General features: G+C 50.1%; 1 protein-coding gene across 1 annotated transcript in view; it reads right to left on the reverse strand.

Annotated features, from left to right (window-relative positions):
* Window positions 1–2,546: 2,546 nt before the first annotated feature.
* Window positions 2,547–14,108, reverse strand: part of FAM174B (family with sequence similarity 174 member B) — a 40,772-nt gene continuing 29,210 nt past the window's right edge. Inside the window, exon 3 of the mRNA XM_025271284.3 lies at window positions 2,547–4,276. Coding sequence (XP_025127069.2) covers window positions 4,273–4,276 — 4 coding nt within the window. The 3' untranslated portion in view covers window positions 2,547–4,272. The remainder of the gene's footprint in view (window positions 4,277–14,108) is intronic.

Consider the following 14,108-nt stretch of genomic DNA (forward strand, 5'->3'; position numbering starts at 1 on the left):
CCCCGCAGGCTGTCGCCACAGCCTTTCCAGTGCCGGGGTGCGGAGACACAGCCCCCAGCACCCCCGCCGCGCCAGCCGGGGCGCGGAGAGCCGCGAGGCGAGGCGAAGGCAGCGGCCTCCGGCTGGGTCTTGCTTAGGGTTCTGGGTACAGACGCTTCGGGCTCGGCGGGAACTTACCCCCAGTGAGGGAGAGGGCCGAAGCTCCCGCCAACTCCAGAGCCCGAGTCTCCTCAAGTGTGGACCGACAGTGCTGGACTCTGCGACCCCAACCTGAACCCCCGCCCTACACTTTCCAGCGTCGTCTCGCTCCGCGGTGCTCCATCCCGGGGTGCAGACTTTGGGGTCGGCTCCGTCCAGGCCCTGGGATCTCGTTCCAAGGATGACCAGCAGCACCGCAGAGGTACGCTGCAAAACTTTCAACACAAACCTCTGATGTTGAACGTAGTAGTGCACGACAGAGGCGGCATCCCATATCAGTGATGCCTGGACCTTTGGATAGACATCTGAAAACACATAAGACTGAATCCTGACCTCCTTCGACGGCCGCTTCCAGGACAGGGTTGGGGGGGCCAGTGCTCCGGGACCCCCCCTGCACCTCGGGACCACAGGGGACACGTGCTGACGCCACGCCCACGGCGGTTTTGGGAAGCCAGGTAGGGCTCTGATGAGTCTGCTGCGCGCAGGTCGGGAGCCAGGGCAGCAGCTGCCCTTTGTGAGCTCCACTCAGTGCCACATGGACGGTCCCTGAGCTGCTCGACCAGGGTGCAGACAGCGAAGGGTCAGAACCACACACAGCCGGGCCTGGGCGCGAGCAGAGATGACACTAGACCGGAATGAGCCAAGCTCCGCACTCAGGTCGACCTCATCCTTCCCCAGGAAGGGGCCTAAAAGGGAGGAAAGAGGAGGAGGAGAAAAAGAAACTAGCCATAGTCTGAGCTCTCCTTGGGGTGCAGTTCAGACCCCAGGGGCCTCACTCCTTGTGCTTGGCCAAGGGGCTCTTCCTGTCCCTCTGCTTTTGCGGGTATCAGAGATGGAGTCCCTCGGTGGTGCAGTTCTCCCAAATACAATGCCAAGTCTCTTTTAAAAAGTGTTAAATATTTGTGGACACGGGGAAATGCTAATAATGCTACGTGAAAAAAATCAGGTCATATGACCCAAATGTGTAGAGAACAGTTGAAAAGGCACAGAAGTGTAAGCAGAGCTGGCTCCTTCGCTTGTCAAGGCTTCTGAGGCCCCTATCCACCCCCCATCCCTGCCACACCCTTGTCACCCTGCCATCCCTCTAGGCCACCGTGTCTGGTCTTCCTTTCAGACTCAACTTCCTGAGCTTTCCAGTTAACACAGAGCCCTGCATAAGTGGGTCCTCAATAAATGGTTGCAAATGATAAATGCAGATAAATGACCAAAGGAAGGGAGGGAGGGAGAGAAGGGGAAAACACTGAAATGCCATTTGGAGTTATCTGATAACTTATTTTATCTTCTTTATAATTAACTATCTTCCAAAATGTCCCCCATAAAAACATTGCTTTTATAATAAATTCACTTTTAATCAAAATTTGCTTTTTAAATCAGTCTGAAATGTTTTTCTCATAACTTCCAGTCCTATTTTTTAAGTGAATCCAGAAGACACCAGACTAGATTGTGTCTCCACAGCATTCACACCTTTCAGATCTGATGCTGGACATGTGATGGGGCTTCCCTGGTGGCTCAGATAAAGCCTGGTAAAGAATCTGCCTGCAATGCAGGAAACCCCAGGTTCAATCCCTTGGGTCAGGCAGATCCCCTCGAGAAGGGAATGGCAACCCACTCCAGTATTCATGCCTGGAGAATACAGGCAGAGGATCTTGGCGGGCTATAGTCCATAGGGTCACAAAGAGTTGAACTGATGGACTAACACTTTGAATTTCATGCACTTGTAAAAGAATGGGAACTGGGTCTTCGGGATCGGGGTACCCCCATTTAAGGACACCTGAACTTCCACCAAGGGAGGAAAGCAGAGATGTGGGAAAGCTGGGGGTGTGGGATCCTTTTGGACCTTGGGCCCCTTTCACCATGAAGTCGGCCCCTCTGAAGGGCCCAGGAAAAGAACAAAAAGAGGGAGGAAGACCACCTACCAGCTCTGACATTCCCTCCAGCCCAACTTTGCTTTTCCAAGGCCCAACTCACTCTGCTTTTAAGAAACAGAACTTATCTTCACAGAGGAGGGGCTGGATAATGCAGGTAATGGAAGGGTCCCCCCATTGCCTCCTCTCCTACCCCACCCTCCCTTCTTCCCACTGCCTGGACCCCACTCCCCCCAGTTCCAGTCGACACAAAGGCCGGCCTGCCTACTTCACCTTGCCGCCTCTCCACCAGCGAGGGGTGTGCAGTGGACAAAGGGGGGCAGTGTGCCGTGCCCCTGGGATTTTTTTCTAAACTCCCAGGACCAGGGACCTGCCCATGGTCCCCCATCTCTGCCCCTCCCAGCCTCAGGTCCGCCTCTCTGATCACAGGAAGGCACCCTACTGGACTCCCAGCTCAGAAAACATCCAAGGCAATGCACACAGTTTGCGCCAGAAGGGTTTTTATTTAAGAGCCTGTGGTGCCAGAGCCCTGGCATCTGGAAGGTCATCCTTGGGGGCTGCCTCTGCCAGGCCCAGTGGCAAGCACCTGGCATTTACGCATCAGGCAGAAGAACCAGCTTCTCCAAGGATGGAAAGGCAAGTGGGAGCCGTGGCTCCAGTTCGAAGGTTCTGAGGGCACACAGCTCCCAGGTGCCCCGGCCCACTGAGTCACCCCCCGCGAAGACACAGTGGATGGCAGAGACAAAGCTGTCCTAGCCCTCCGGCAAACAGGGCAGAGAAAGGGAGAAGGGAGGCCAGCGAAAGCAGTGTGGTCACGGGAGGCACCAAGGGGCAACGGGCCCCCACCTTCAGGCTGGCCATCCCCAAGCATTGTCCTCTGTCCCCCACAGGCCGGCGAGTCAGCCTGGCAGGCCCAGCGGGGCTTGGGAGCCAGGGGACCCCAAAGCAGGGCAGCCCCCTTCTCAGGAAACTGAAGAATTTGAATAGAGGAGGCAAGTGGGAAAAGGCTGGAGTTTTTCATCCCAAGCGGTGAAGCAGCCAATACACAGGCAAAGATGGGAACCCTGCAGAATGCCAGGAAAGAGGAGATAGAAAAATTTTAAAAACATCCTTCCAGAAAGGACAGAGTCCCCAGCACCCCAAGGCACTGCCCGGAGACTTTAGCCAGAAGGACACTGGGAGACGGGAGGCCTCCAGCGTCCCAAGAAGTCAGCCCGAGGCCCCGCTTCCAGAAGCCGGCAAGTGTTGGGCGCTCGAGCTGTGGGACAGCCCGCCGCCCCGACCCCCGGCCCCACCTGTGGGAGGGGCCCGCCTGCTCTCAGCACCTGCATCCGGATGGGCTCCTGGACCAGCCTGGCCTGGACCAACAGTCCCTGGCAGGGGTTTTTTATCAGCAAACCAGATCACCATTCAAATTATCACAGTGATTTTTTTTTGTTTTAATTCCATTTCTAAGACCAACAACGTAGAACGGTGACAGGGCAGAGAAACAACGGATGTTACTAACTGAAGATGGGTGAGCACTTTCTCTTCTCTTTGGAGATGGAGAAATTATCTCACGTATACACACACACACACACACACACACACACACTCACACACTCACAGCAAACACAGGTAGAGGTCTCTCCCTGATATTCAGAATTCTTTGTGAGCTAGCCATGGCCAGTTCCGCTGAACCCTTTGGGAAAAGGAAAGAAAAGGAACCACAAGGACTTGTTTACACCTTGTACGAGCTGAGCAGCTCTACGCCCCGCACTCTAAAACTTGGACACAGCCACCACCAACGAAAGGCCAGCGCTCCAGCAAGCCCAGAAAAACCATGTCCAACACATCGCTGATCCAGGAGAGCGGACTGTCGGAAACTCTTAGGTCCTTGGTCACTTCTGATGTCTCTCACTTTTGTCGACAGAGTTGCTTTAAAATTATTTTTAAAATCAGCCTGTTTCTACCCCTTAGCAAGGCAAAAGCCCTCTCGGGGAGGAAAGGAAGGGGTGACGTTTTAAAGGGGCGTCCGGAGGGTGGTGTCTCCTGCAGTGACACACAGAGCCGACGTTGCACACACACACACACAGGAGTGTGCCAGAGTTGCACAAATAATGTTTGTTTTGGTTTCAACACCTCGGATGGGACAGCTTCCAGATCTTTCACACCCCGAGCCTCAGCTGACCAGCTTGCCACAGGACACCGACACGCTGGTGAACAGGTTTTACCTAAAAGAAGAGGAAGAACAAGTCAGCGGCCTCTGGCAGAGCCGCACACCCACTGCCACCCCTCCCTACCCACGGCCATCCCCCAGGCCACATAATCACTGTCACCATGGCAGGGCAGATGGCACCCTTCTCCATGCCCCTCCAGCAGCACTTCCTGAGCTGCCACCCCACCTCTATTCCCATCACACTGAAAAGCCATCTTTTCAGTTCTTGAAAACCCCACCCTCCTCAACCCCAGGACCTTTGAACATGCTGCCTGCAATGCACACCCACTCCTCCAGGTAATGCCTTCCCTTCACTCAGCTCCCAGATCAGCATCCTTTCCTAGGTCCCCACACAGACCTCTGTACACAACCTCTCTTCTTGTAACCCTCCTTCCTAGCACTCCTGCGAGTATTTACACCAGGGCTTGGAAAAGGAATTGGCAACCCACTCCAGTACTCTTGCCTGGAAAACCCCATGGACGGAGGAGCCTAGTAGGCCACAGTCCATGGGGTTGCAAAGAGTTGGACACGACTGAGCAACTTCACTCACTTACTCAGCAAGCTCTCCCTGTTTAGAAGTCCGGAGAGTATTAGATATTTTTGACTTTTCAGGTCCTTTAGTTTTTGTGGCAGCTGCTCGACCTAACTGCTAGAAATGCTTGTGGCTGAGTTTCAATAAAACCTTATTTGTGGATGCCGAGGTCTGAACTGCATTTAAGTTTTACATGTCATGAAACATTATTCTTCTTTTGATTCTTTTCAATAAAACCTTATTTGTGGATGCCGAGGTTTGAACTGCATTTAAGTTTTACATGTCATGAAACGTTATTCTTCTTTTGATTCTTTTCCAACCATCAAAACTGTAAAAATCATTCTTGGCTCGGGAGTCATAAAAAAAACAGGCAGTAGGCCAGGTTTGGTCTGGGGGCCGTAAGCTGCCGGCTCCTGGTTTGTGGATTATGACCTGTGGTTTATGTAATAATCTGATTGATGTCTGTCTCTTGTTTAAACTGGGAGCTCCCTGCAGATGAGATGCTTGTCTGAACTTGTTCACCTTTAAACACCAGCACCAAGCACAGCATCAGACAATTGTAGGGGGTGCAAGAGATATTTGTGCAATGATCAAGGAAAGCTGAAAGACTAAATCTATTCAAGACATCATCCAAAGACTTACAAAAGGAGGGAAAATCTGAGACGTGTCCATCTATTAACGTTTAAACGTGGGCATTATATAATCTGGGCTTCCCAGGTGGCTCAGCAGTAAAGAATCTACCTGCCAGTGCAAGAGACATGGGTTCAATTCCTGGGTCAGGAAGATATGCTGGAGAAGGAAATGGCAACCATTCCAGTATTCTTATCTGGGAAATCCCATGAACAGAGGAGCCTAGTGGGCTACAGTCCATGGGGTCGCAAAAGAGTCAGACATGACTGAGCAGCTAAACAATGATAAAATCACATGAAAAAATAGTAGGGACTTAATAGAACTTATAAAATAACAAACTTCTCTGCATGATATTGCTGTTGTTCAGTTGCTAGATTGTGTCTGACTCTTTTCAACCCCATGGACTGCAGCATGCCAGGCTTCCCTGTCCTTCACAGTCTCCCAGAGTTGGCTCAGACTCATGTCCATTGAGTCAGTAATGCCATCCAACCATCTCATCTTCTGTCACCCTCTTCTCCTCCTGCCTCCAATCTTTCTCAGCATCAAGGTCTTTTCCAGTGAGTTGGGTCTTCGAATCAGGTGGCCTAAATTTTGGAGCTTCAGCATCAGCCCTTCCAATGAATATTCAGGCTTTATTTCCTTTAGGATTGACTGGTTTGATCTCCTTGTTGTCCAAGGGACTCTCAAGAGTCTTCTCCAGCAGCACAACTCGAAAGCATCAATTCCTCAGCACTCAGCCTTCGTTATGATCCAACTCTCACATCTGTAGATGAGTTCTAGAAAAACCACAGCTTTGATGTTATATGATCCCAAATATAAATATCAGGTAGCTAATTACTGAAAGATATGGACATCCTATTTTTAGGAAATGCACACTTTATTTTGGGGGGAAGGGACATGATACACGTAACTTATTTCAAATGGTTCAGAAAAAAATAATCTGAACACACAGAGCCACCATAAGGCAAATGAGGCAAAATATTAAAATAGGAAAATCTAGGTAAAGTGTATCTGGGTGTTCCCTATACTCTATTTGTTTTGCAACATTTTTTAACTTTGAAATTATCTCCAATTAAAAAAAAAAAGGTGGGGGGTATCCTCGTACTGTCCACTAGCGTCCCCTACTCAACAGAGTAGAGAAGAGAAAGATAAATCCCCATGGCCACGTCCACACTGTGAAGGCTTAGATCACCCACATGCCCCCTTCTCTGGGTTGGGGAGTGGGCGGCTCACTCCCACTGACTGACATCCACAATCTACAGAGCCAAGGCACTCACCCCCACTCTATAGACGCAGCCTGAGGACCTCCCAGCAGCCCTGACCCCACCATCAGGCTCTCCACTGCATCTGGCTGCAAGTTCAGTGTTGAGCGTGAAGGGCAGGGGCCAGGACCCAGGAGATGGAGCAGCAAAGGTTTCCGAAAATGAGAATCGGACCAGAGTAAAGGGGCCCGATTCCCAAGAGCTATGCCCGAGCAGACGTGCATGTGAACAGAAGCACAAGCCAGTGACCCTGCTGAATCTGGAAAAAGCAGACCGTCAGCACTCACAGAGATGTGAGCTTTACATACCACCAACGCGCTGAAAATTCCCTTTCACTGGCATCCCCAAATTGCCATTTAGTTGAACTGCATCTTCCGGATGCCCTTAGGGCCCGCCCCCTGATTCTCTGATAGGTTCTCTGCCTGCACCCCGGCCCCTGCCACATACACCATGTGCAGCTGTTGACACCCCTTGTGTTTATAGGAATAAACACCCTCGTGTGCACACACACACACAGAGCCGGTGGAACTGGATCAAGAGGAGGGGAGCCCACAAGGAATCAAGCACATCTGATTCCTCAGGCTCCCTCTCCAGCGGAACTAAACCTCGGAGGCTGCTGCCGGACAAAGGAAACAGACCTGCTCATCCACCCCACAGGGAGTTCTGGGGGCGTATACCAGCACCCTGGAGGTCACCGGCTCTGGATCTCAAGTCTGAGTGCTGTGCTCAGCTGTGCTTCAGACTCCACTGCTACCAGGATTTGGGAAGTTCTGGGGAAAACCAAGATGGGGATTGGGGTGAGGAGGCTGGCCGTAAAGTCCCCACTCTCTTCTTTTCACCCCACTGTTTCCCTGAGGCCATGAACTTTGGGGTGCTCTCCTGGGGAGGGGCCTAGGTTCACAGCTGTAGGCCACCTGGTTAGCTCTGCATGCTTAAGTCACTTCCGTCGTGCCCGACTCTTTGTGACTTAAGCTCCTCTGTCCACGGGATTCTCCAGGCAAGAATACCAAAGTGGGTTGCCATGCCCTCTTCCAGGGGATCTTCCCAACCCAAGGACTGAACCTGCATCTCTCATGTCTCCTGCATGGGCAGGTGGGTTCCTTCTGGTTGGTGCCACCTGGTTAGTCCCACATCTGCTTAAAGCTGCACCTGTCGACATGCCATTATTTCTTCCTCCAACGCCCTCACACTCCCCCCTGCCTGTTAATCAGCTCCGGGCTCACTCCCTGGTCCTTCCTAATCCCCTGTAAGCTTCATCTCCACTGGGAAGGGGTGCCAGCGAGACGAGACCCTCCTGGCGGCCCACAGAGCCCTGTGTGACCAGGTCCTCTTGTGAGAGTCTGTGTTCCTGCCGTCTCGCCATCTCAGCCCAGAACCTGCACTCACCGTGATCTGGACACACACAGAAGGTGATGGGCAGAGACTCCAAGGGGGTTCTCTGGGTCCTTTCCCTCCTCCAGAGCAGCCAAACCACTGTTGACATCCTTGCTTTGTCATTAAGGCCAACCAGAAAGGGGGTCCATTCTGACCCTGTCCCCACCCTCCCTGGAGACTCCAGGTGAAGTGAAGGCATGTTTAGGCACCATGAGATATGTTTATGCCCTTCAGATTTGTAACTAACCTGCATGACACATCCCAGAAAAGGAGAGACACTCCCCAACCTGTCCCTGTCCCATGCTTCACAGGAAGCTTATCTGTGGGTACAAAGAGCCCTCCACAGGGGAGCAGCTGTCTGGGAACCAGGATGCCACAGAAGGACGGCACAGCAGGCACGGGAATAAACAATGGAGAAGCCGGGCGGGAGGCCGGGCTGCACGTATGAGTGCTCCGGAGACAGGCAGACGGGAGGACCCCACCACCCCGTGCCAGGGGCCCCGGGCAGTCCCCCTGCTTTGATCCCACCGCGCCGACCACAGAAAAGAACAATCCAACAGCGCGGCAAGCTTCTACCAAAGCTCTGCCGGCAAAGATTGTGTGTGTTCCTTCCCTTTCCCCCCTTTTCACGCCTGATTCTCACACAGCACTGTAAACCGTATATGTACGTAAGCAGGCCACTCAATCAAATTCACTGAAACATGGACGGGCCTAGAGAGTATCGTACGAGGTGAAGTAAGTCAGAAAGAGAAAGACAAATACCACAGGATGTCACTCAAAAGTGGAATCGAAGAAAATGATACACATGAATTTATACACAAAGCAGAAACTGATCCACAGATACAGAAAACAAACTTATGGTTATCGAAAGGGAAAGGGAGGAGGGAAAACTTGGGAGTCTGGGATTAATACATGCACACTGCTATATATAAAACAGGGATTCCCAGGTGGCGCTGGTGGTGAAGAATCCACCTGCCAGGGCAGCAGACGTAAGAGACGTGGGTTCGATCCCTGGGTCAACAGAAGATCCCCTGGAGAAGGAACTGGCAACCCACCCCAGCATTCTTGCCTGGACAATTCCATAGCCAAAGGAGCTTGGTGGGGTGTGTCCATGGGGTCGCAGAGAGTCAGACACAACTGAGCACGAAGGTATATATAAAATAGATAACCAACAAGGATCTGCTGTACAGCACAAGGAACTATACTCAAGGTTTTGTAATAACCTAAGAGGGGAAAGAATCTGAAATAGAATAGATATATGTATATGTATAACTGAATCACTTTGGCTGTACACCTGAAACTAACACATTGTAAATCAACTATACTTCAATAAAAAAAGGAGTCACTGAGCAGTAAATTTTCATCACCACACAAATTCCTGTTTCCATAGTCTCCCTCCTCATAGACATAAAACTCAACTAGTTTTAAGGGGCACAATACCTTAGCTGAGAACTGCCCCCAGAATGCCAGAATTGCGATTCAAAGAAACAAAAATGCCTCAGGAGACACTCATTTACATATAACACGTAAGCTCAGCATTCTGCAAGCAAGAGGGCTGGCAGAGAGTTAGTCAGACTGCTTTGGGATGGCCTCTGAGGTTGTTTCAGGTCCAGGTAGGATGCTCTGGGGGAATCCATGTGCCAATGCAGGAGACGCATGTTTGATTCCTGATTCAGGAAGATCCCCTGGAGAAGGAAATGGAAATCCACTCCAGTATGCTTGCCTGGAAAACCCCATGTGCAGAGGAGCTTGCTGGGCTACAGTCCACAGGGTTGCAAAAGAGTCGACATGACTAAGAGACTCAACAACAAGAAGGATGCTCCAGCACCCCTGGGGAGCCTGCAGGTCCTCGGGTCCCCTCTGATTCCTCCCAGGCCCCAGCAACTCAGGGTACCCACTGCCTCTGCAGCTGTCCCCACGCTGACACTCCAATAGCCTCACTCCTCATCCTCAGGAGATGAGGGCTCGTGGGGTGAGCCAATGGGCTTTCCCAGCTCGAGGATTCGAGAAGTCATTGCCCTGAGTGCGCTTAGCAGGGACTTAGCTTTGGCACTGCCCTAGGGTGGCCGTGGGGACCCAGGTCCCGGACCTCAGTCTAGGATAACCAAATCAAATCTGTTTTTTCCCTCTCCTACCACAGCCTCCAGGGGCCTCTGGCTGCAAACAGCCACTGAATACGTTTTGTTCCAAAGATAAGATGATGCTAGGCACAGCCCCCAGAGGTGCAGGGGACATCTCGCGCGTTTCTAATTATATTTCCTCCGGTAGCCCTATCCAGGAAAAGGTGGGTGGCAGGCATCTCTGGAACGCACATCGGCACTCCCACGGGTCACATCTTTTCCAGACTTAAGACGCAGAGGAACTAAACCCTCCCTCCCGGCCCCAGGGAACCAGTCTGGTGTGTTCTCCAAGCAGAGTGCCTTTGGGCTGTGCTGGTCACAGCTGCCGGTGCCGCCTACCAGATGGAGAAAGAGTAGCATCCGCCTCGCCCCTGGGATCGCCTAGATGATGTCACAAAAGGCCTCAGTAATAAACCGGGGAGGTACAGAGGCCCATAGCATCAGCCACCATATACGCAAGGCCAACCAAGCTCAAATGCATGCAACCAGGATGCAAATGCCTTTTGAAATAAGGAACCATTTCAAAACCCCAGGGTTCTCTGCACTCCACTAAGCCATCATTTCTCCCTTCCAATTAGCCTTTTTAAGTACAGAGTTGGAAACTCATTTCCACAGACTCTCTTCCCTCCCCACACAGGCACATGTGTGTGCTTAGTTGCTCAATCATGTCTGACTCTTTGCAGCCCCATGGACTGTATGTAGCCCACCAAGCTCCTCCGTCTCTGGAATTCTCCAGGCAAGAATACTAGAGTGGGTAGCTATTTCCTTCTCCAGGGGATCTTCCTGACCCTGGGATCAAACCTGTGTCTCTTAAGTCTCCCGCGCTGGCAGGCGGATTCTCTACCACTGCACCATGTGGGAAGCCCCTTTCCCTCCCCGCACCTGGCCCTAAATGTCAGGGTTCTAACCTGACATGTTGTAACATCTCAGTGCCATGGGAACCTGGGAGGAGGGCTGCCCACAGAAGCCTTGCTCTGCCTGCCTTCTCTCCGCCCCACTTCCTGCCTGGCTGATGCTCACGGGCTCCAAGTGAGGAGATGTTATCCGAGCCACAAGCGTAATACAAGGCAGGGTACCACCTCACCACCCGGGCGCCAGAAACACGATTTTCCTCTTTGCACTCATTCATAAAACCAACTAGGGTCATGATTCAGCCACATCCGATTTAAATGTAGTCTGTTTCCCAGCAGGAACCAAAAACTTTAGCTGAGTTCTGTCTAAACAGGAAAGATGAGGACCGGTGAGCAGACCATCACGTGTAGACAGAGAAGGTCTCAAAAGCACTAAAGCCGACATAAAACCGGCCTTAAAATCCTTGTTCTTTCAAACGTATTGACCTAAAAACTGGTTTGTGACATGCCATTCAGGTGGAAAACCATTCCAAAGCTATGTGGGTAACACAGTCCTATTTCTGTTAAAAAAAAAAAAAAAAAAAGAGGATTCTACAGGTACGTACTCACACACACTCTACTGGCTATCGTTAAGTAGCGAGATTAAATGTAATTTTATTTTTCCTTTTTTTAAATCTGTAATCTCCATAGCATACATTACATCTGTAATAAGAAAAGCTATGACCCAGTCTTTGTCTTTTTCAATGACCGAAGGTCTTCGAGCCCGAGGACTAGAGTGGTCTTTTGTCGGATGACTCGGCCCCAAGTTCACTCACATCCTCACAAATGGCACCAACTTCTCACAGGAACCACTTGAAGTCCATCGTCCTTCACAACAAACAGGGAGGCAGGGTAATGCCTGGCACTGATAAGGAGAGCCTGAGGGAGGCAGCTGAAGTAGATAAGATTACAGAATAAATGCTAACATCAAGGCAGCTGAAAATAAAGGAGCTGAATAGCCAATGGAAGAAGTTAGAAAAAAAAACAGAATGCACTCAAAGAAAGCTTAAGGAAGAGAAGCAGAAATCAACTGAAATAAAAAATGATAATACAATAGAAAGGATCAAAGAAATCAAAAGTTGGTTCTTTGTACAGATGGATAAAATTAAATGTACAGCAAGACTAATCAGGAAAAAGGAGAAAAGGCAAACAAGCAATATTATTATTGGAGAAGGCAATGGCACCCCACTCTAGTACTCTCTCCTGGAAAATCCCATGGGCGGAGGAGCCTGGTGGGCTGCAGTCCATGGGGTCGCGAAGAGGCGGACACGACTGAGCGACTTCACTTTCAAGCAATATTAAGAATGCAAAGGGGAGACTTCCCTGGTGGTGCAGTGGCTAAGACTCCATGCTCCCAAGGCAGAGGGCCCGGGTTCAATCCCTGGTCAGAGAATGAGATCCCACATGCTGCAAATAAAGATTACACGTGCCACAGCTAAAACCTGGCAGAGCCAAATAAACAAATACTTCAAAAACAACAATGAAAAAGAATGAAAAGGGGACCATGACTACACACGGGACAAAGAATAAAAAGACGATAAAAAGAGAACATTGTGAATAACCTTAGACGATACATTTGAAAACTTGGATGACAAGGACAAAATCTCAGAAAAATAAAACCCATCAAAACTGCTCCAAGAACAGGACCTCCCGGTGGTCCAGTGGCTAAGACTCCATACTCCCAATCCAGGGGGCCCGGGTTCCGTCCCTGGTCAGGGAACTAGATCCTACATGCCCCAAGTAAAGATCCTGCATGCCCCAACAAGACTGGGCACAGCCAAATAAATAAATAAGTATTTTTTAAAAGCCAAAAAATTGCCCCGAGAAGAAACAAAGACTAAATAGTCCTGTAACTATTCAAAGAATTAGACATCAATAGTGTTTTCCAGTCTTCAAACAAAGAAAGCATCAGGGCCCAGACAGTTTTAGCAAATTCTACTAAACATTTAGAAACAAATAATTCCAATCTGATACTATCTCAGAGAAAAGGAAAATAAGGAACTGCCTCAATTTGTTTTATGAAGCTAGTAAAACTTCTACCAAAGCCTGACAGTTCAGTTCAGTCACTGAGTCGTGTCCACGGACTGCAGCATGCCAGGTTTCCCTGTCCATTACCAACTCCCAAAGCTTGCTCTAACTCATGTCCACTGAGTCGGTGATGCCATCCAACCATCTCATCCTCTGTTGTCCCCTTTTCCTCCCACCTTCAATCTTTCGCAGCATCAGTGTCTTTTCCAATGAATCAGTTCTTCGCATCAGGTGGCCAAAGTATTGGAGCTTCAGCATCAGTCCTTCCAATGAATATTCAGGACTGATTTCCTTTATGATTGACTAGTTTGATCTCCTTGTAGTCCAATGGACTCTCAAGAGTCTTCTCCAACGCCACAATTCAAAAGCATCAATTCTTTGGCGCTCAGCTTTCTATATAGTCCAGCTCTCACATCCATAACATGACTACTGGAAAAACCATGTAATGCAGGCATAAGTGGTTTAGCCACTAAGTCATGTCTGACACTTGGGACCCCATGGACTGTAACCAGCCAAGCTCCTCTGTCCATGAGATTCTCTAGGCAAGAATACTGGAGTGGGTTGCCATTTCCTTCTCCAGGATTCTTCCCAACCCAGGGATCGAACCTGGGCCTCCTGCATTGCAGGCAGATTCTTTACTGACTGAGCTACAAAGGAAGCACCATGGCTTTGACTAGATGGACCTTTGCCGACAAAGTAATGTCTTTACTTTTTAATATGCTGGCTAGGTTGGTCATAGCTTTTCTTCCAAGGAGCAAGTGTCTTTTAATTTCAGGGCTGCAGTCACCATCTGCAGTGATTTTGGAGCCCCACAAAATAAAGTCTCTCACTGTTTCCATTGTTTCCCCATCTATTTCCCATGAAGTGATAGGACCAGATGCCATGATCTTAGTTTTCTGAACATTGAGTTTTAAGCCAACTTTTTCACTCTCCTCTTTCACTTTCATCAAGAAGCTCTTTAGTTTTTCTTCGCTTTCTGCCATAAGGGTGGTGTCATCTGTGTATCTGAGGT

Source organism: Bubalus bubalis, chromosome 20, assembly GCF_019923935.1.
Source record: "Bubalus bubalis isolate 160015118507 breed Murrah chromosome 20, NDDB_SH_1, whole genome shotgun sequence".
Taxonomy (NCBI): domain Eukaryota; kingdom Metazoa; phylum Chordata; class Mammalia; order Artiodactyla; family Bovidae; genus Bubalus; species Bubalus bubalis.